The 24,022-nt window shown below is 38.9% G+C and overlaps 1 protein-coding gene across 1 annotated transcript; it reads left to right on the top strand.

The window, feature by feature from the left end:
• Positions 1 to 1,261: 1,261 nt before the first annotated feature.
• LOC148026361 (small ribosomal subunit protein uS2y-like) lies at positions 1,262 to 3,446 on the top strand. Its single transcript, XM_087690794.1, has 5 exons — positions 1,262 to 1,510; positions 2,104 to 2,366; positions 2,445 to 2,642; positions 2,827 to 3,046; positions 3,138 to 3,446. Exons 1-5 carry the CDS (start codon positions 1,393 to 1,395, stop codon positions 3,263 to 3,265), a joined length of 927 nt encoding a protein of 308 aa, XP_087546920.1. The 5' UTR covers positions 1,262 to 1,392; the 3' UTR covers positions 3,266 to 3,446.
• The last annotated feature ends 20,576 nt before the right edge of the window (positions 3,447 to 24,022 follow it).

The raw sequence follows: 24,022 nt of genomic DNA, 5'->3' as shown, positions 1-24,022 counted from the left end.
GGCCTCATAGTATTGGGAGATGTATTAGATTCCTAAATTTCATTCCCTAGCTATTTGCTGTCTCCTAGCTACATGGTATACTTTTGAAACATGATAGTTCCGTATGTTTCAATTTTTATTTTTATTTTGTTTCATAGGTCAACTTGGCCTCTTGTGAATATTAATTTCAACTTCTTTCTTCCTATCCCTTTCTTTAGTTTGTGTGACATTGAATAACCAACATTTCATTGGAAAACAATGCTAATACTATGTGCAATGGACAAAAGAATGAGGCATTAAACCCCACCAAAATTTTGACTACATGAACTTGAACTTACATGAGGCATAAAACCCTACCAAAAATTAGACTACATGAACTTGAACTTACAATACATATAAACCATCCTAACCAATAAAGACCTTGAAGGCAGTAAAAATGAAACTAACACGACATAAACTTGGTATAATACAAAAAATTGTAGAGAGCACATGACAAGTCCATGGCCTCCCTCACAAAAAATTAAGCATAATGCGATTGCTCATATGAAGTGTTCCATAAGGCCACCATCTCCCTAATAGAATATAGAACCAACTCTAAATCATGAAGCCTTAAAGGCATATAAATGTAAAATAATGGTTTAACATTTAACTTAAAGGCTCAAATATCATATTTTATAAATCAAGAATACTAAATTATAAAAAAACTTAAAGTGACATATTGATAAAGCACTTAATGCAGTACTTGTATGCAAGAGGGTAGGGTAGGGTTTTTGAACTTCGACAAAGCCTCTAACATGCAACCATTTATAGCCACTTCTTTAGCCTAGTTTGGGACAAGCAGGTAAGGGTTGTAACTCACACAATGCTCAAGACCCTTCTTTGGACCATCTTTGCATCATGCATGTGCATTTTTTGGTGAAAGGGAAGAACACACACCATCTATCTTTTCCAGGTCTAATCAACAAAATTCAAGAAAAGGCACAATAATCTTCGAAAGGTTAGAGGACTGTTAATGCTTTTGACGCCAAGAAAAACGTGATCGCAATGATACCGACTATGAGACGAACTAGTGGGTGACCTTGGCAAGCAGGCCAGCTAGTCTCTAATAATGTTCAAAAATGTACAGGCCCATCCCAAAAGCAGACTCTTAAGGGGCAAAATGCAAGCTTATTGTGCTAAAGTTAATTACCGCTAAGAAAGCCCACTAAGTGGGCAAAGCCTTTAGGGTCCGTCAGTTTCTCACATCTCTAGGGTTTTAAGTATTTAACAGCATCTGAAACCCTAGATTACTCTCTTTTCTAGTGCGCACGCAGACAAGCTTTGTTGCCCTTTCCTTGGCAGGCAGGAGCTGGAGCGCAGATCGTCTCTTTGACAAACCGAGATCGCTCGCAAGACGCTGCCACGACTGCCACCATGGTGCTCTCTCAGAAGGAATCCGACATCCAGCTCATGCTCGCCGCCGATGTGCATCTCGGCACCAAGAATTGCGACTTTCAGATGGAGCGATACGTGTGGAAGAGGCGTTCTGATGGTGCGTTTTCCTGCCATTTTCCCTATCTGTCTGTTTGTTCTGCGTCGTATAAGAACCATTTGTTTTGTTGAGAAAGCCGGTGGCTTGTATCTGTGGTGCAATGTGTTGCATGTTTTCGTTCAATTTCTAGTATCCGGCGTTTCACCATGTCAATGGCAAGTTGCCAGCAGTGATGTTGTGGATCTCCTATGTGAGAGGAGCCATACCATGCTGTACTGAGCCTGCTTTGAATTGGGTTGCCCAGAGCTGCATAGGAATTCTAGCTTTAGTTAGAGTTACATCTGATAAGAACGGGAGTGATAATATACAGAAAAGAGGAAGGATTATGCCTTTAATTGGAATTGAGAATTGTGATAGCAGAGGAATTTCTTTTTGTATGACCTAGTTTTTGAAGGCTGTCTCTGCTCTGTCGGTCGAGGGCAGGAAAGTCAATGCTTTAAACTCTATTGGCTGCCTATTATGTCTAGGCCAAGCATTAAGATGTGTGGAAGTTGCGTTTTCACTCCTGGACTGGACATTACTGTACTTGATTCTATAGGTAGAATCGTTCGTGCAAGTTTGTGTTCGTAACACTTGTTTATTTCTCTGTCAAGGTATATTTATCATCAATGTCGGTAAGACTTGGGAGAAGCTACAGCTAGCTGCAAGGGTTATCGTGGCTATTGAGAATCCCCAGGACATTATTGTGCAATCTGCAAGGCCCTATGGTCAGAGAGCAGTTTTGAAGTTTGCACAGTATACAGGAGCTCAGGCTATTGCAGGACGTCATACTCCTGGGACGTTTACAAACCAGCTGCAGACAACCTTCTGTGAGCCACGACTTCTCATTTTGACTGACCCTCGCACAGACCATCAGGTTAAACTAGTCTTCACTGTTCTCTTCAGCCATTTAGCTCTGTCCTTTACTAATTCTAATTAACTTCTCCATCTCCAGCCAATCAGAGAGGCTGCCCTTGGAAACATTCCAACCATTGCCTTTTGTGATACGGACTCTCCGATGAAGCATGTGGATATTGGAATCCCAGCAAATAACAAAGGAAAACACAGTATTGGGTGCCTTTTCTGGATGCTGGCCCGCATGGTGTTGCAAATGAGGGGAACAATTGCTCCCAGACAGCAGTGGGATGTGATGGTATAGTATTCACTAGAAAGACTGTTGTGACAAATGTATGCGATTTAGTAGCTTTGCTTCCTATTATGAAGGATGACTGATATCTTGTGACATACACATGTGTTGTTAGAAAGTTTATTCCCTTTTTATGAATGATAATTGTTATCAGTGTGTTTAGAGGCCTCTTTCATGCTGGACATTTCAGGTGGACCTCTTCTTTTATCGTGAGCCTGAGGAGGCCAAGGACCGAGAGGAGGAGGAGGGTGTAGCTCAGGAGTATGCTCCTGCAGAGTTTACTGCACCTCCAATTGCTATTGCAGCTCCTGATCAGTGGACACAAGAAGCAGGCACTGCTGGAGATTGGGAACCAGAAGCAGCAGCTCCGGCTGTCGCAGCTCCCACTCAAGATTGGACAGCTGGAGCTGGTTAGTATCGATCTCTAATAGGTTGAATGTCTGATTAACTGTGTTGAATTTTAGCCTAGTCTAAGTAATCCCACACGTGTTGTCCCTGCAGTACCAGTTGGTGTCTCTGGATGGGATGCAGCAGCTGCACCAGTTGCTGTGCCTGCCCCAGTTCCTGTTGGAGTACAAGGATGGGATGCTGCAGCTGCCCCTCCAACTTGGGGGGAGCCAGCTTCTTAATGGGAAGCGCCTCAGTGACCAACTTTCTCCCTCAATTTTGTAGTTGCTTCTTGAGGCAGATAAAAAGCTGTCTTATCTTAGAGCAGGCTTTGATCTCTGTTGCATTGTAGTTCTGGTTATTTTGAAGGCTTTTTTGTTACTTTTGTAACTGAGACGAATTCTAGGATTGCTATCTTTCCAAGCCTTTGCACATCTGTCTCTATTCAGATCTTTGTGGATTGCACTTTTCATGATTTGGTTTTCATATGTGCGCACTACTTTGCACTAAATATTTCAACCTTCCATTTAATGCTCCAGTTTGTGAGAACTCCTTGGGCACAGAATTGTGGTTTTTGCAGTGCAGGATGATTTGATGTTTTTGAACTAATTTCAGTAGCAGAATTTTCTGTTTCTTTTGGGAGGTTGAGTGGACAATGATTTGTTGGTTTTGAACTAGTTAGTGGCTGAATTTCTTGCTTCATGTGGGTTGGTATGAAGGAATACCTCTTTCTTCTGAACTGCATCTTATACAATTCCAAATATTTTCCAAGGTGTAGTGTTCTTCATAACTAATGGCAGACAAATCAGGTTCCTGTGTTTCCTGTCTGACCTCCAATCCTTCTTCTTGTTTGAACTGTTATACAGTTAAAGAGCTAGATAATTGATGTTAACTACATTTACGGGGTATGAAATTGAAGAGGAACTCAGAAATGGGGAAAAGGTTCAAACTGATGTTGCAGAGAATTAACACTCCCATTGAAGGGGGGTGCTATGCACTTACCAATAAGATTGACAAGCTTATCCTTTCAACAATATCAACACCCACTTTTTGCAAGTACAAAGATTAACGGCCACATTGTTCATATGAGAAAAGTTTGTGTTAAGTTTTCTTGAAGGACAAAGTTTGATTTAACAGACTAGACAAGAACTTATAAATTTTTGTGGATGAAAGGGCAGCCTCGAATATCAACATTGGGTCTCTTAACAAGGTCAACCGTGGTAGTATTTGAAGTACTTGGGTGTACAGTGTGAAAGGGTAGTTACTAGTTTCTGAAGTACTTGGGTGTACAGTGTAAAAGGGTAGAAAATTAACCTTGCATGACCATTTGCCTCGAATTGATTGCTACTAGCTACTCCAAAGCAGAATAAATCACACGATTGGACACCAAAGAATCAACCTTGAGGGCATCACTCTGAGAGGGGAGGAGGTTTGATGAAGAAGATAGCTCAGGTTAATGATCTTGGGCCCACTAGTTGAGAGAGAGAGAGAGAGAGAGAGAGAGAGAGAGAGAGAGAGAGAGAGAGAAGAAAAGGGTAGGTGGAGGAGAAGAGAAGAGGTGAAGAAACAGAGTAGAGAATGACGAATAAGAAAAGCTTAGAGGAAGAAGATAGCTCAGGTTAATGATCTTGGGCCCACTAGTTGAGAGAGAGAGAGAGAGAGAGAGAGAGAGAGAGAGAGAGAGAGAGAAGAAAAGGGTAGGTGGAGGAGAAGAGAAGAGGTGAAGAAACAGAGTAGAGAATGAGGAATAAGAGAAGCTTAGAGGAAGGAAAAAAAAAAGAGGATAGGGAGAACTTTTTCAGCTTACAATAATTCCACCCTACTTTGTTCATTAAATTGCCAAGTTGCGAGAAATCCCTTAGCTTGTTAAGACTCCCAATCAAGATCGTGGAAATGGTTATCTCCATCACACAACACAAGACGAGGTTCTTCCATAGACTTAAAAGTGTTTTATTATTTGGTAAATAAGTTACAGCAAGCTTAGTGGTAATTTAACAAATAAGAAATGTCAGAATAAGTAAAGGTTATGAAATTAGAGTTATAAAAAGTAGGATAAATTGCATAACATAGAAAAGTATTTAATAAGTTTTTTTCAATTGCATACAAAAAAGCCCTTACCCAACTTAGGGTGGACTTCTTGAGGCTTTGATACTAGTTAGAAGCAAAAATCTTGAAAAAATAAAAGCCTTTGTGTAGTTTTTTATATGGGTGGAAGGTGAACACTCGTAATAAGAATCTCTCTACTAACAAAAAAGAAGTTTTTTGAGGGATTGTTTTCATGAATAAGTACTATAATTAAAAGGACTAATTGAAAAAGTTTATTTTATGTATGTTAAATAGACAACTAAATCTATCCAATTGAAGGAAGTGGGAGGGCATGATTCTTGATGAGTTTACCCTAAGATAGGGTGGTATAGATGTCGATAGCTTCTTTATAAATTTGATGTGTTATAGTATAAGAAATATTGATCCTTAGAATCAGTTAGAACTTGACTTTGTATTGTTTTAGGAAACAGAGTGAGATTGCCTTATGGGAAGAGGGAAGAGGTATCAAGGTACGCATACTTACCCTCATTTCTCTCTCCTTGAACTAAGTGCGATACAAGTGGGCAACCTAGTATAAGTAGATGCTTGAAGATTGATGCTAATGAACTTGGATAGGTGACCTTAGTCTACTTGGAACTCTAAATTTTAGTTGATTCTTGTGGGAATGTCCAAGACCTTTTGTTGCGAAGTGGACTCGAGAGTTTAGGGGATAAACCTCGTGTTATTCAAAAAGAGTATTGAGTGGCTGTGCTTAGAAAATTATTTTGACGGATCACTAAATCGTGTTGTAGAGGATGTCTCAAGCAATCATATCACAAGGAGCCTCACCATGTTTTGGCTATTGGAGATGGCATTGGAAGACTAAGATGATGCCACATTTTATCATGGCTTGGTTGAAATGCACATACCTTGATTGGAAATTTATCAATCAAGTCTAGGAAAATAAGTCCTATGGTATTGGTAAAGTGGCCCTCGCTTAAACAATGCTTTCTTTTAGATTTCTAGTCTCAACTAAGTGAATTAGGGATTCTTAAAGTCTTTATTTTCGTAAAGCAATCAAAAGCTTTTACAAGGCAATATCTCTGTAATAGTTGATAAGTCCTCAAGGTTAGTAAGTGCTCCCTTTTAGCCAGCTACTTAAAGTAAGGTCGAGAAGCTCTTGAGAGTACCATATGGACTTATCAAGGTAGGGGGATGTAGTTGTACATTGGATGGGACATCCTTATTGAAGACAAGGAATGGAGAGGCATAGATTGAGAGGCTTGCAGTTGAGTCTCAGTCTCTCAGTTCAACTTTGTTGAAAAGAATGAATGGTTGCTTTTTGTGGACCATCATCTTGTAACATTGAATCTCTACAACTAGGACTCTACTCTCACTAGGGGTATTTGGCTTTTTGCCTATGATCCTCTCGAGGCCTCATTTCATAGAGATACTAACCTAAGGGTGTGGATGAGAGAGGGATTAAAGTTTGGAATGATGTTAGGGATGACTAAGAATCTCAATGGCTTTCCTTGGAGTGATGCACTAGCTTTTATTGGTTGGCTAATAGGGAGGGGCGGTTTGCCTCCATATTGTAGTATAGGAAGGAGGACGGGACAACCTTGATAGTTTGGAAGGATGATTTTGTCCTAAAGGATCTGAGTAGTGCAGTAGGGAAGCATCTCATTTGTTGCAACATTATTCATAACATGCGGGCCCCCTCATTTTGAATCTACAAAGGAAGTCAAAAAAGCAATGCCCAATGGCAAAGGCCTGTACATGGAAGAGGAGAGTAAAAGGAGTTTAGGGATCTATGCCCTCCTATAGGTGGAAGGAATGTGATGAGGTGGCATTTAACAATGAAGAAACTTCCTCTACAAGCTCATCTTGCAAAGAGGATCATGATATTTCGCTTATGTCCCTTTTGTATAGGAGTGAAGGAAATAGAGAAGCATTTGTTTTGGGAATGTCTTCATGTCTCCTTGGTCTAGAGAACAATCAAGAGATGCATTAAAGAATGCCAATTTGATATGGTCGCGCTACTTTGAATGATATCAATGAAAGCTTGTCAATCAAAGATAAGCAATAACCATTAGGTTTACATGGAATAAGGGAGAGTTTCAATTTCAAGAACATTGTTGCTACCAAACCAAATGGTTCAGAAGAGTAGCTAGGGCTCGATTGCTTATCTGTGCTTAGGGCTTTAAGAGCCAAGCACTAGATCTTCAAGTTGTTTCACAAAAAATCTAGTGATATGGCCTAGGTGCCTTGCTTCATTAGCTGGATGCTATAACTATTTACATCCTTCTATTAATATAATGTGCATTGCACAACGTGCTTGAGTTTACTAGGATAAGTATTTTTTTCATGGTGGTTGGTTTCCTACTATTTAGTAAACTATTCCCAAGGATTCTGGCCACTTTCTTGGTACTTGTAACACTTATTTAAAGGGCCTCCTTTTGAAAGTGGAGTTGTGGGATTCAAGTTAGTGGGAAGGCAAACACCAACTCTTCTATCATTACTAGGTTTTAGCTCATAGTCACGTGGGATTTACTCTTGAAGAGTAAGCTAGTACTTCTCTAATTAGAGCAGTAATTTAGTTACCTTACGATAATTGGTGTGGCCTCTAAGGTTATTAATATGTAATTAGGGTTCTTAACAAAATTTAGATTAGTACAGGAGAGCCTGATGACTATGGTTATAGAGTGAACTTTGGTAATCATGTGCAGAAGATTTGCAACAAGGGATCTCTTGTTGTGGCCAAAGGGCTGAAATTTGGTACTTCATATCCTTTGCACATTTTTGGTGATTAAGACTATGTTGTAGTTATCATTTAACAACCATATGTTTCTTTATGTTATTGCCATTTGGGGCATATGTTAGTCATTGGAAGAAAAGCCTTGGGTTGCTTAAACTATCTTCCGTCTTTAAGTTTTTTTAATCTTGGTTTTTGTGAGCATTTGATGACCAGGAAATTTGTGCAAATAAAGGCACAAAAATGTGTTCAACATGGAAACATCCTTTGCAAATTGACACTTTGCTTTTGTACTCCTTTGTAAAAATTTCAAATATGAAGCAATGTAAAATGTGTAGTCCAAAAGAGACACACTATAAAATATTCCTAGGAAAAGGAAAGGTCAAATTCTTTTGTCTCATGCTAAAATTGAAAGGTCCATAGACCTTAGTCCATGTATGCAAATTTGAATTTTTATAATATCAAGAAAAGAAAAGGAAGAGGTTTGTCGGGTGATTTGGGGAGGTGGGAGGTTGAGGTGGTTACACCCTCTCTCTTCCTTTATCTTCTTCTCTCACGGTTCATTTCTCCCTCTCTCATTTTGGCACAACACTTGCCTTCTTGTTCTTGCTGCCCTCTCTTGTGCTTTCATTGCAAGATCTCATGGAGAGTGAGGAAGAGGAAGAGGGTGAGGATGGAAGACTTTCTCTCAATTTCTTGTGTGCCTTCCTCGTGTGTTTGGAGAGCATGGTTCTTGGTGAGAAGAAGGAGAGTTTTCTTGCAGGTTTTCATGGCCAACAATGTATTTGCAGCCTCTACCTAGTCGGTTCGTGGTTCTCATGGTGCCGTGGCAGGGTGCTCTTCATTTGGTGCACTGGCCGGGAAGAAGAGGTGGCTATGGAGCCTACAAGAGAATGGGTTGCAGTTGCATTTTGGCCATGGAAAACTTGAATCTTTACGAGCTGCATTCTTAGAGGAAGAGGATGGACCTTCTTTGATGGGAATGTTAGTGAAGGTTTCAATAAGGATTGGGTAACGCCTTACAGATGGATCTTGCAAGCCCTTGAAGACGGCTGCGATTACGGATGTAGTGGCAGCGCACACAACAATGCTTATACAGAAGGTTTCCTGTGCGTTGACTTTGACAGGCTCATAGATACAATGATGCAGCCATTACCCACCTCATCCTGGTCACTAGTGCTCAGAGACACAAAGTAGAGAGATAGAGAGAGCACGAGCGCCCCAGCCACCACAGCTTTGATCCCTCCAATCTGCACTATTAGCTCCCATTTCTCTGGCTCGCATCAATGGTAGGATCAGGCGCATGATCAAGAAACAGTCTAGCCCGTGCTAATGATGGGAGCATTGGTTGCTTAGAGCAAAACGGCCGCACATGATTGGGCAGATCTAAGTGGCACAAAGAACAATGAAGACAGTTGTAATTCTGAACATGGTGGCATCAGATGCACGATCAAGAAATAGCGTAGCTCATGTGTAGATGATGACAGCATCAATTGGTCAGAGCAAAACGGCCGCGCATGATTTCCAGGTCTCTCTCATGGCATCGGCATCGATAAGCCTGTGTGACTGGCATCACTTCAGAGTAGTGAGATCGCCAAGCGTCACATTTCGTACCTTATCCTCACTTCTTCTCGTTTCCATGTGGTGTGATGATTTTAGTCGCTTCCTCTTATCCATTTCCAAGATAACCATTAAACAAAAAGGCCTTAATAATTAGGCTTTTCAACACAACCTTGTTGGTGGTTTACATGCATATCTTTTGTTACCCTTAATGCAACCTTTTATTTTCACCAAGACCATTCTCCAATGCTCACAAGCCTTAATTTAGGTTTTCCCTTTTGTTGTTTTCTTTTCCAATTTTAATAAAACTTCTCTCCTTTCCTTTAAAAAAACAACAACTGGGTGGAATACATCATGGTCATATCTTTTGTGAGGGTATGCAGTACAGTTATATATTTTTCGGGTTTTCCTTATGAGCTTTATGATGTGGTTGCGTTTTCTTTCTATCCTAAGTGTGAAATTGTTCTTGTATGCAAAATTGTTGAAGAGCCCTATCTTTCGAGTTTTGTTTGGTGTGCTTTATAACCTCGGCTCAACGTCCTAGTTGTGATTCTTTCTTGTGTGTTATTTCCCTCCTTATCTAATGACAATTCAAAGACAATGAAGAAAAGAAATGAAGATTGAAGAAAGATGATGAAGATTTTTCCAAGAGCTGATTGTGGTTCTTCTTCAAGTTTGTTCGCAGGGACGCTTCATACTTAAGCGTGGGAGGAATGATGACTAGGAAATTTGTGCAAATAAAGGCACAAAAATGTGTTCAACATGGAAACATCCTTTGCAAATTGACACTTTGCTTTTGTACTCCTTTGTAAAAATTTCAAATATGAAGCAATGTAAAATGTGTAGTCCAAAAGAGACACACTATAAAATATTCCTAGGAAAAGGAAAGGTCAAATCCTTTTGTCTCATGCTAAAATTGAAAGGTCCTTAGACCTTAGTCCATGTATGCAAATTTGAATTTTTATAATATCAAGAAAAGAAAAGGAAGAGGTTTGTCGGGTGATTTGGGGAGGTGGGAGGTTGAGGTGGTTACACCCTCTCTCTTCCTTTATCTTCTTCTCTCATGGTTCATTTCTCCCTCTCTCATTTTGGCACAACACTTGCCTTCTTGTTCTTGCTTTCCTCTCTTGTGCTTTCATTGCAAGATCTCATGGAGAGTGAGGAAGAGGAAGAGGGTGAGGATGGAAGACTTTCTCTCAATTTCTTGTGTGCCTTCCTCTTGTGTGTTTGGAGAGCATGGTTCTTGGTGAGAAGAAGGAGAGTTTTCTTGCAGGTTTTCATGGCCAGCAATGTATTTGCAGCCTCTACCTAGTCGGTTCGTGGTTCTCATGGTGCCGTGGCAGGGTGCTCTTCAGCATTCTTTCTTTGAAAAGCAAACTAAAATATCATATGAGAGAGGTAGTGGGAGCAGATGATTATAATGTCTTGATTTGGTTCATAGCAATTTGTGTGGGCCAATTTTTAGAATTTCATTGGCTAGAGTGTCATGCTTTGTCACTTTTATAGTAGACGATGCCACAATGAAGTTTTGGGCTTATTCTCTTTGCATTGGTGTTGATCTCACTAATAGATTTTGGATTGAAGTTTTAAAGATAACATTGCATTTGATCAATAGGTCTCTTAGCAAGCCATTGGATGGCAAGACACATCAAGAGTTATGGTCTAGCAATAGACTTAGTTACGATCACTTGTCTATTTTTTGTTGTGAGATATTTTTGTATATACCTAGGGATAAGCAAAGTAAGCTTTATCTTAAGTCCAAGAAATGATTTTTTTTTTTGCTATGGAGAATTGGGTGAAATGGGCCATCACTTGTGGAATCATGAATTTAGAAGAGCAATATGTAATCATGATGTCATCTTTAATGACGATAAGATGTATAAGTAGCCTATTAAAATAAGTGAGATTTACAAAGTGGTATCTTAGGAGGATGGGTAGCTAGCACACACATAGGTTGTATGGCTAATTCCACATGATGTGAGGCTTAGACAACTAGCAAATGTTAAGGTGGGAGTGCCATGGGATGGTGGATAGCCTTATGTCTTACATTAGAGAAATGTGGGACAACCAATGACTTGTATTGAGCTAGTTTTATGCAGGTCTATGTGGGTTTTTAGATTGCCAAATCCATTTCTAGACTATGTCATGGTCAGGATTATGGTGAATATACTTGTTATGTAGATGTTATGACTAGGCATGATAATTATAAATGGAAAAGGGCTATGTTGTTAGAGATGGATTCTTTGGAAGGGAATGTACCTAGGAGTTAGTTCCTTTGCATAAGGGCAAACACGCACTACCATGTAAGTGGATCTATAAGTTGAAGGTATCTCCATCTGATGCATTGCCTAAGTACTAGAGGAAAGATAAGTGGCCAAAGGATTTAACCAAGAGAAGGGGATGGGCTTTGATGAGATCTTTTTACTAGTAGTCAAGATAACCACCCTTCATACGATTCTTGCTTTGGTCATTAGAGAGGATATGGAGTTGGTGTAGATGGATATAAAGATGCCTTTCTTGCATGGGAGGCTTGCATGGGAATATTTATATATAACAACCTGAGGGTTTTATTATATAAGATGAGGAGAAATTGGTGTGTAAGCTGTATAGGAGCTTATATTGTTTGAAATAGGCTCCCAAGGAATGGTATCATAAGTTTAATGCCTTTATGCAGTGTTAGAGATATACCAAAAGTGAGGCCAATTACTCCCTATACATTAGGAAGCCTTGGGTTGGTGGCCTTATAATCTTGATTCTTGATGTGGATGACATGTTGATTGTTGGGAAGTCAATCATGGTCGTGGAAGCTTTAAAGAAAATGTTGCATGAAACCTTTGACATAAAGGACTTGGGAAATGTTGTTCATATTCTTGGTATGTGTACTATGTGAGATTGAGACAAAAAGGTACTCGATTTGTCTCACAAGCAATATATTGGGAAGATATTGGAGCATTTTAATATGGAGAGAGGGAATGCTATTAGTATTCCATTGACTTTATATTTGAATCTTAGCTAGGAGGACAACCCTGAGTTGGATGGTTGAAATGACCAAGATTCCTTATGCATCATAATTAGTAGATTAATGTATGCCATGTTTGCTACATGTCTAGATATTTCCTATATGGTGGGAGTTGTTAGTATGTATATGGAAAACTTAGCAAGAATCATTAAGAGGTTGTAAAGAGTATCATGAGATACATGAATAGCACTAGATCTATGTTCATACTGTTAGAATATCAAGCTCATAGTATGTGTGACCGACATTAGTCTTGTCCAGCTGTATCAGCAAGTGCAGGACATTAAATAAGTCGGTGGTTTTAGACCCAATGTGAATGGTCCTACGGACCTTAGTTCTATTGTATACACTTACTCTTTGTGTGTGGATATGAGAGAATGAATGAATGAAGAAGATGAGAGCATGCTTGCTCATCACTTCATCTCTGCCTCTCTGAATCTCAACATGGTATCATAGCACCCATGACTGGGCTCTGTGGAGAATAGCATTATGGAAGAAGACCTGGAGATTGAAGGAAAAAGACCTGCTATGTAAAAGGACTGACTGTCATTGTTTCTGCAGAGGTATGTATTGAATGCATCTTCAGTATACTTGAAGAAAAGTGTGTCAGGACTTGTCTGGAGCATGATCACTCATAGTAGTATGAAAGGAGTCTCATGACTCAAGAAATGTAACAAACAAGAACAAAGACATGATATTATCTTCAAATTGAATGCCCTATGATACAAGCTAGCTAAAAATCAAATGAAACTCATTCAAATGAGTAGACATAGTAGTGCCCTCCTTCATGTGAAGGTCCACAGGCTTCTACAAACAATACAACTAAGATATAGGACTTTGCTTGTCATAAAGATCACAAATCTTTTGCATAATGCATAAGCACCACCGTTAGTGTCAATGCCATTAAAATACACCTACTTTGATAATGACAGAATGATAGTGGGCTAGTCCGCCTTCTTTTGTAATTAGAGAACTTGATAAAACACATTGTTAAACTCTTATACTTCCTCATGATAATGAATATATTATTCTTTTCTAATAAGTGCAACTATGATCTTTGAGGATGTCGGCCAAGCTTATTATGTGTGTATTGCTTTGTCAATTCTCAAACATTGAATTTCTAGAAACCATGATGAAAATCCTTTAGAATATGTTGGATTCTTAGTGCACTCCAACCCAACAAGGATGGTCTAAATAAATTCTATCGAGAATGGCTCACAACTTCTTCACAATTAATCGTGATTAAGTAGGAAAACTCCAAACTAATCTCAAGAGAATCTAGTGGATTGAAGAATTGAAGCTAGTTCAATGCTTCGTGTTTGTAGGACATATGCTTAATGATACTATAATGATGAATGGAGAAACAATGACCTTACATTGTTGGGTGTATGAACGAGTCATCAGAGGTATACCTCCTAATTGTATAGTAACTAATGGGAGATATGCTCAAAATGGTTACATTGTCAAAGGATAATGGCAGGGCCAATGCCATCACTCAAGGACCATATGGGATAGGTAAACATGCAATGGTACTAATTGGAAATACTAAACAACTAAGGGTCAATTGTCCAAATTATCCTCAAAAGCCAAATTGAGGACAGTCTATACAAGTGAATTGTTTGGTAAATTTATATCATTTGCAAAAATTAAATGCTTTGCAAGGTCCTTGATATTTATCATAAAATTGTCTCATCCATGTGTTCAATCTCTAAGTATCCATGTGCTCATTTTCTAATTTATTATGTAGGTAATGGGACAAACAACATGGGCCTTATCTCTTGATATTAATGTGCAAGTGTATCCCAAGCCTCTTTTGCTTTCTTGTACGAGCTAATGTGTGGGATCATGGTATGTTGAATACATCATGCCACCGAGGCATAAGTATTTGCATCTCTTTCATCCCAATAGTTCTACTCACCAGAAGTCAATGGTGCTCTAATATTATGTATAATGGAAGTGGAATTTTAATATCCTCAACATCACCTATTTTTATTGCACTTCTAGCTTTTATAGCCACAACAAATGTACATCCATTCCCTACGTAATCCTTCTGCAACCAATACATGACATGTCATATAAACTCATATTGGATAGTTCCATCCAACTCATCTTTAACATCCCCAAGATATGAAATAAGTCATTGTTGCTAGCCATGGCCATTGACTTCACTTGGTGAAATGTTGTGTATAGAGGAAAATCTACATAGATCATAGATAGCACAACACAAAGTAGATTGTAAAGGTATTGCCTGCAAAAGTGGACATTGTCGAATATTTTGTAGAAAAGGATGGAACATCTTGTGCAATACTCGAAACAATACAAATTGAGTCCAAAATGGGCTTGTGCAAAAAATTGGATGATGCCAAGCCCTTATGAGCTTTCCCACAATACTGGTTGAGTTGTGAATGCTCATCAAATCCTGTCCTAATAAGAGGAGATGAAGCATAAGGTGTGGATATTTCTCATATAGATATTCAAGCCCACTCTATTACCAAATCTTGTATTAGGTTTATGAGAAGACATAGCCACATATGTTGGAGAAGAAGAAGCTTGAGAGCATACAATATAAAGTCTATTGAGAAGCTTCAATGTAGAAGATTTACAGAACTCAAATTGCCCTAGATGAATGCACATCCATACAAAGTTGAGGGAAAAAGAACCTTTTAGTGGGGGAGAAGAGTGCCCAATGGTCCTAAGTGTGTTCGTACACCACTACCAAAGCATTGTAATGATATCTTTTTACTAAAGATATCTTTTTACTAAAGATGAACATGTAGAGATTTTGAGGCAAATATGTGAAAGACTTAGACAAAAGTTGAGCCCTTATGCTCAAGATCTACCTTGCCATTCTCCTATGCCTTTGACATATCATCCGAAAGAATGTATTTACATCTCCAAGGAAGGTGCACAATATTTTAAGAATGAAGTTGACAAGGATTTGGAATTCTTAGCCCAAAGAGGGCAAAAGACACATGAAAGGTGCAATATCCAATTTATTTAGTCCTACAAGAAAAGGTACAATGTACACAAATTTTACACAACTAGTTCTTCTTTTACTTGCAAATTTTAGAGATTTTCTTTTGGTGAATTATAGTTTTCATAAATCCCATCAATCCCTTTCATGTATTCCACACTACACCATACTCTAGGGCATGTCTCATTTATACATGTATCCCATAGGTTCACACCCTATCCCACAATTGGGTGGTGGAGGTGCATTGCTAGTGTGGGTATATCCACCAAACCAAGTAGCCATGGGCGGGCTACAAGCAAGGATATATGTCCTATAAATATCAAGCCCAAGAGACACTCATATGCTCAGAAAATTTTCCCAAACGCTTATACTTAGTGGGCCATTAGCATTATCACCTTCCACGAGTTAATTGCTACAAGCCACCATGCCAGGCAACCTAGTGTAGTATATAGTATGGGGGTAAATGCCTACCTATCCACCACAAAACCACTCACATGAAAACTTTCTTGTCTTCCTATCCTTCTTTTATAGCCAAAAATGATTTTATTGGCGAGATTCATATTAGTGGCTTAAATTTCACCACTTTATTGAACTTAATGTGGCATGTAATAGACTCATAATATGTATGGGACCTTGTTTAGGGGTTGGAACCCTAGGCAAAACCCCATTGATCCTCATTTTAGTGGCTTAAATTTCACCACTTGATTGAACTCAATGTGGCATGTAATTGAATCACAATATGTATGGGACCTTGTTTAGGGGTTGGAACCCTAGCCAAAACCCCATTGATCCTCATATGAGGTAGTCCACTCCTGCGAAAGTAGAAATGCTATGACTATTGTTGAGTCCATGTAGAGTCTATTATATGATCCCAATGTTAATTATAGCATTTTGACATTGGATCTCATTGATGAGTATACTTGATGAACCACTATGCACTTTGATACGACTTGGTGAATTAACAATAATAATGAGCCCCAAGAGTTTGAAATATCTAATTGGGATGCCCTAAGGCTAAAATTGACAAGGACAAATGGATTTTCAAGCAATTTTTAGGATAGGTCATCATGGGTGGCTACAATCCTTAGGTTTCACACCTTGATGATGCTATTCAAGAATGACTTTCTAGTCAAGGCATCCATTACAACATTATCCTTTCTTGATTTATATTTTATTTCAAAATTAAACTCTTGTATTGTTTCTATCCATCTTCTTTGTTTCATTTATGATCTATGACTAAGTAAAACTTCCCTCCCAAAAGATAGCATCTCCATAATTTCAAGGTAGGTATTATTGCAAGTAATTCTAGCTCGTATATTCCATAGTTATCTTTCAATAGTACTCCAATTTTCAAGCATTATATGCCACGATCGTTCCCCCTTGCACTAAGATTCCTCCAATGGCAAGTCCAATTGCATTGTGATTACTTCATATTCTTGGGTGAGAATAGGGAGATTTAGTACTTGATTTGTGATAAAGCATTCTTGAGTTTATCAAAACTTTGTTGGTGCTCTATGATCTAGATATGGTTCTTCAAAAGCTTGGTTAAAGCTATTTTTATAAGAGAGAAAACTTTGACGAAGACTCAATATACCACTCCACTAGTCTTAGAAATCCACAAAGTTCCTTGATTGTCTTAGGGGACTGACCAATCTAGGATATCTTTGACCTTTGTAGGAGCAATGGTGATTCCTTCAAGAGAAATAAATTAACTTAAGTATTCAATTTGATCCATGTATCAAATGAATTGACTCTTCTTAGTGTAAAGTCGATTTTGGCAAAGTGTCTGAAGTACAATATTCAATTAGACATCGTGATCCCTACCAGTGTCTCTCTTTCTACTTCTAAGTCAGCCACTGCTGTTTTCTTTTCTTCCTTAGCCCTCTCCAGTTGAAAGGCTGCCAGTGTCTCTCTTTCTGCTTCTAAGTCAGCCACTGCTATTTTCTTTTCTTCCTTAGCCCTCTTCTGAGTCAGCCACTGCTATTTTCTTTTCTTCCTTAGCCCTCTCTAGTTGAGAGAGGAGCTCTACAACATACTCATCACTTGGAGTACACAAGAACATAATAACTAGTGATTCAATGTTGTTAAGGGTGTTGGAGAACCCATATAGCATGAACAACAACTCATAGTAACCACAGTGAGTGCTAAAGGCTATCTTAGGATATCTTGTTCCTTGATCTTAATACGATAGTATTCCAATCTTAGATTTGTTTTGGAGAAATCTTAGCCCCATGTAGTTGGTCTAAAAGTTCATCAATTTAGGAAATATGATACTTGGTTTCCAAAGTTTGTTGATTCAAGCCTTTGAAGTCATTACAATGCCCAAGGGAAACATCCTTCTTCTTTAGGAAAAGAATGGGGTTTCCCAAGGCAAATTGCTTTGAGGGATAAATTTTTGCTTAATTCGTTGTCTTAAATGTTCCTTAAGTTTAACAACTTTAGGTACAAGCATTTTATAAGGCCTTTTGGTTATCTATTTTGCTCCATCAACATGAATTTCTATCTTGTGATTTACTTCCTTGTTAGTAGGGGCTCGTAATTTTATCAACTCTTTTGGAGATACATAATCAAAGTCACTAATAAAGGAAGGCATATTGTCTTCCTTGGGCTCTTCTACTTTGTTCAACTCGATTAGTTGGACTAGTTGTCATTTCCTTAACCCCTTTGGAGTTGGTTTTAATATTTACCAATCATGTCCTTTTCCTCCTAGCCTTTTCTCATGTTTTTACGATATAATGTTTGAGGTTCTAAAAAATTGCCACTTTGGCACATAAGATCTTAACTTTGCTTCAATCAATCCAATCAATACTTAGTATACAATACTAACAACCTAGAGCTTATACTCAAAAATTTGGCCATTGTTGTTTCATTGTCTTACTCAAATTGGATTTTCCCTACATTATTAATAGAAGTGATTTCCTTTCAATTGGCCAACTCTACAATCATTTTCTTATTCTAGTATCTAGATGCAACTTATTCATTGTTTTGAGAGATAGAATAGAGTGAATCCTTCCAAAATAAAGTAAAATTCTAAAGCACTTACCCATGTAAAAGTTTCTAGGATCCAAATGATTGAAAATTGGTAGTTATCACCATTGTTATTAATGGCTTCATAAATTAACCCTTTCTTGACCTCTTCTCCTAGGGCGAGCATTTCTTTAGATGGTTGTTCTATAGTGTAATTTACTGAAGCTATTGTCACTCTTTCTCTTCCTCATCCCCTTAGGTTGTTCCTAGTTCCTCATGTCCCACTGCTAGTAGTTGATTAAAATTTGGGTTCCATGGGTGGTCGAGACATGCACCCTTAGTAGGTGCCTAGCTTTTCCTCACTAGAAATACTACTTGTTTCCTACCTGCTTTAGTGTTGAAAGATAAGCATAGAAACTCTCCCTATATTAGAGAGGATAAGGGTAGCTAGGTGAAAAAGGGCTGGAGGACAGGGTAAACCCTAACCCTAACTCCTCCAATGGCTATATAAACAGCCTAAAGTACACACTCTAGTAGAGGAGAGTGTACTAGTTGTACTTTGAGCAACTAACTAAACAAGATCTTGTCTTGTACTTGAGCTCTCTCTCTCTCCCCCTTGTGCACACTCTCTTGAGCCTTCAACTTTAATTTGCAACATGGTATCAGAGCCTTCTCTAATCCCTTTAGCTTCCTATACCCTCAGCTTCACTAAGTGCACATGATTTTCCATCATCTTCATCTTTTACCGCTCACCTTCATAGCCAAACCAGACCCACCTCTGATGGAGGACTCGGGGAGAACAAAGGAGGAGGTTTCAGCTCAAGGCCCCTTCTAAGGGACTCTTCCCAAACTCAAGGTAGAGTAGCCCAGCACCATAAACCCCTACATTAGCCATGCAAAAGGACGACATTGCATCAAACTTAGAATCGGCACAGTTTTGGGCAACGTGACGCTTCCAGACATGGCATGGTCAACAAGTGGCGCAATCTCATTGGCCACCATAGGGTTTTTAAATCCCCACCAATGAGCTATCTCCCTCTAGGAGGGTTTGCTAAAATTCTTCCTATATTGGTTGAAATCAACCAAACCCTAATTGTCAGTTTCCTGGCAGCCATAGCCAGGAAGCTTCAAGCTTCTTCAACTTTCAAAATTTTCAATGTTTGGTCAATAAAAATGATTTTAATCACTCAGTCAACTCTTCCTGAGTTAGTTACTAATGTGGGAACTTTATCGCAGAGGTTATTGTACTTGGAAGGTCATCATCAAGCTCATCAAGATCGACATCTACCATCTCTAGCAACATGAGCTACAGATGAGTGCTTGTAAGCACTAAGGCACATTGCTCAATCATTATTGCTACTGGTACTTAAAAAACCTGAATGTTTTTCATTAGAAAATTAAAACAATTGAGTACTTTACTTCATGTTGTAAGGCTATGTGTACAATTATTAACACATAGACCATTATACCCTAACTGTATTGCATATCTTGTGTGACTTTTTTCAAGTACACTAGTCAATGAAATCAGAGGGATGAGTGTCATTGTACTCTGCTTGGAATCATCAGCAACAAGCATTGAAATCATAGACCGTCCTTGTCCAACACAAGGTTCATCCACTAAGCCATACCACAAGGAGAAGCCCGAAGTCCAGTCTAAGTTCACATCATTGAAGCCTAAAAAGACCATTAAATCTCAGAAGAAGACTGCACATAAGAAAGGACCACCCAAGTCATATTTTGAAATATTACATAAGTATGACTTTTAACCTTTTTCCTCATTACAATTTTGATATCAATTGTTTGATTTGCTTCCGCATTCAGTGGCAAGGTTGTAAGGGACTAGACACTGCCCTTGTTCTAACAAGTGGTAAGACCTTCCCAATGGCCACAACAAATGTTGATGTCCGTCCTCAAATTTGGAAATTTAATGAAAATGATTTCCATCCTTGGCAAGTTTTGATCAAATACAAAATGATGGAAAGAGGATATTGGCCCTTAATAAAAGGAACCAAAGTAATTGACCCATCTAATCCCCTTGATGTACAAGATGATGAACGGGCTCAGGCCATCATCATGCTTCATTTAGATGAATCCTTAATTCATCACATTGACCAGCTCTCAACTGTAAGAGAAAAATGGGATGAGCTCGAAAGACTCTACGGTGCTACAGGGAAGAACTCCAAGATATTTCTCAAGATTGAGTTTTTCAACTTGGAATACAAACATGGAGAAGATCTAAGCAAGTTCATTTCACATATGAAGGGGCTTATGGCACAACTTGCCTCCGTTCAAGCACCTACCCATGATGAAGATGCCATTGCCATTCGGCTAAGTCTGTGAAGAAGGTTTTTCCAACCCTTGTGACTACCCTAACTAATATCCCGAACCCAACTTTAGCAAGTACCATCCAGTCATGCCTGGATGAAGAGAAGAGAAACCATACTAAAGGGTCTTCAACATTTACTTCCCGTGAGCAAGTGTTAGTTCATACAACTTCTACTAAGTGCTCCTTCTGTCACAAAAAGGGTCATATTTTGAGCAACTGCTGGAAGAAATATCCTAACAAAATGAAGTGCAATAAATGCAAAAAAACCAGGCATATCACCAGTAAGTGTCCCAAGTACCTAAGGAATTGGAGGTCAACTTTGCCTCCCAATCCACAGGTGATCGACTCTTTTGAGTCTTGTAACACTCTCTACCTATAACCTTTTCTCGTAGCATGATTTATAAAGGCATCTCATTGAGAATTAAGGGGAGGCATCCTATTATGTTTGTATCCAATGCCACCTAGCATTGAGGGGGGGTGTTGAAAGATAAGCGTAGGAACTCTCCCTACATTAGAGAGAATAAGGGTAGCTAGGTGTAAAAGGGCTGGAGGACAAGGGAAACCCTAACCCTAACTCCTCTAGTGGCTATATAAATAGCCTAAAGTACACACTCTAGTAGAGGAGAGTATACTAGTTGTACTTTGAGTAACTAATTAAACAAGATCTTGGCTTGTACTTGAGCTTTCTTTCTCTCCCCCTTGTGCATACTCTCTCAAGCCTTCAACTCTGATTTTCAACATTTAGCTCTCGGATAGTGCAAATGCTAGGTTGTTGCCTTTCCATTATTTACTTGAATACCATTGCTTGTGAAGTTTCTTTTGTAATGGTTGTTCATGGCATATACTCTTTAGCTAATCCTTGTGATCTCTCATACTAGGGTTTGGCATAAATGAGTGTATCTTCTAGGTTTCTAAGCCTCATTTACCTAAAAGTATCAAGAAGGGGATTTATTTTTTGGATGAATATTGAATGCATTGAGATGTTGTCATTGGCGGTGCATACTTCCATAGGCTTTTGAACTTCAAATAGTAAACTTTTAGGATCAAATTAAACTTTGGAAAATGATATAGAACTCATTCACTTTGATGGATTCAAAGAATGGGGGCAAGTAATGCACCCCAATTGATTTATTCAAAAGGGAATGTCACTTGGATACAATAGGATTCTACTCATGAATTGACACTAGTTTCAAATTCGAGAGGTCATCTTAATATTGATAGAGCCCTATAGATTGGTGATAAATTGGGCGATAAATCAGGAAATCCCCTAATGGCATAACCATTATGGGAGAAATCTAGGGGTAAAACTTGGGTGATGTGATCAGAGAGACCCAATGATGCAAGGGCATTGTTTCACCATTGACAACCATAGTGTCATTAGTTCTTTCCCCTCTGAAAGGTTTAACTTTAGCCCATGTATTAATTAAATCCTCTTGAGATCAATCTTACAATTCCCATGTTGAGATGGAAAGCTAAACGCATGTAGACATTGATGATGGATTCCTCAGTTAGATGGGTCTACACATCTATACTTAGCATGTTAGTGGTCATTATGATCCCTACATGGCCATTGACTCATCAATTATTGGATTTGGTTAGTTAGACATACCTATAATTGGCATGTTTATAGCACTAGTCGATTAATATATTTAGTTATGTATTGTTTGACTTAGTAGACCACTTTCCTTTATATTATATCTTATCTATACTTCATGTACATTGTATTGTGTGAGAAAGAAGAAAGGAAAAACTAGTAAGAAAACTTTTTGGTGTCCATCTTTATACATGTGTTCTTGAGTGAGCTTCTCCTAACATCTAGGTCTTTGTTTGCATGCTTCATTGACTTTAGCTTGTAGGGTTCCCTTCCCTGTCAAGCTAGCTCCTCACCCATGAAGTGAATCAATACACCTACACTCAGATCCTATTTGAATTCTCTCTTAGGAACGATCCATTCTACTAAATGCATAGTACAAATCCTCATCATATTGCACTCTCTTGAGAGGAAGAACTTGTAACAGCTCATTACCGACAATGATTTCTAATTGTAATGTGGGAACAAGCCCGTTTTCATAGCGTGCATCCCCTACAACATTTTTCAATTGGAGTTCTTGTTCCTTTTATTGAGCATAATGATGCAAATCATGTATCGATGGGGTCTAGCATGCAACGACAAGTAATTCCACTTTTTAGCTTGAAACGTGCATTGTAGATACTAGGCTAGAATGTCAAGTAGCTTTAGAATCAGGAAGTGTAATTGTATCCAAACTTGGGACACTTGCAGCATTATTCTGTGTAGTTTTGGAGACAGCAAAAGGAAGAATAGAAGGGGGAAAGAAGAAGAGAAGAGGGAAGGGGAGGAGGAAAAAGGGTATGAGTAGGCATAATGATCTAGGCACTGTCTCTCGGAGAAAGACTTGGTGAAATAGACATGTGTGTGAAGATGCAGACTACCTATACCTAGACAGAAAGACCCTATGAAGCTTCACTATTACCTTTGGATTCACACATTATTGCTCGAAGTCAAGATCTCTCTCTCTCTCTCTCTCTCTCTCTCTATCTCTCTCCCCCCCCCAAAAAAAGAGAACAAACATTTAACAATGGGAGATTCTTGTGGGCAAGGAGGGATTTGAATCCGTGACATCATGATTCATAGCCACATGCTCTCATGCATGCTCAATGGGCATGGAGAGTGCCCAGCTTATGAGTTTGCTTGACTTTTCTTTGAGCTTATCTAGTAGGTATCAGTCTCTCTTTGCACCTACCCTAGGAGTTATTATGTACACAAATTGGTGCGTAAACTCACTTGCTTTGTCTTGAGCGTCCCACATGGTGTTGGTGGTGACTAGGAGGAAAAAAGAATTTGTTAAAATACCTTGGGCTATACGAGGTAGGAAACTCTCGAGTCCAATTCTTAGGGAGGGTCCCCCACACTAGGAGGTTATCCATCCCGACCAAGGGGAACATGCCATTCAACGAAAAGATGGAGGAGCTTCAAAGGCTCCTAAAGGATTGATGGTGTGTCAGAAAAGACTTATTCAAGAAGTTGTGGATGCCCTCATTGATAATGGTATATGTGGGAAGCCCATGAAATAGGTAAATAATAGGCCTTACAAATCATTTTTCAAATTAATGAAGGTAAAGAGGGCCAGTTTTGCAAGAATTTTCCAGGAAAGTGGGTTGATTATTCAGATCGTTTTGTTATTGTGGTGGGTCCATCCCTTTCATTGTCGCCTATTGTATGTGCTTGACAGAAGGATCTGTCAGGTAGGCCTGATAGGTGGTGGCTTACCTAGGATGTTAGTGGTTTGAGTCCACTTATGGTACTTATAGTACACTATTAGTCATTGAGGAATACTTAGGCCACAGGGGTGGTCCT

The sequence above is a fragment of the Lygodium microphyllum genome, chromosome 13 (assembly GCF_053477565.2).
Source record: "Lygodium microphyllum isolate KBCC chromosome 13, Lygodium_microphyllum_v1.1.10, whole genome shotgun sequence".
NCBI classification, from domain to species: domain Eukaryota; kingdom Viridiplantae; phylum Streptophyta; class Polypodiopsida; order Schizaeales; family Lygodiaceae; genus Lygodium; species Lygodium microphyllum.
This window is presented reverse-complemented; position numbering and strand designations above follow the sequence as displayed.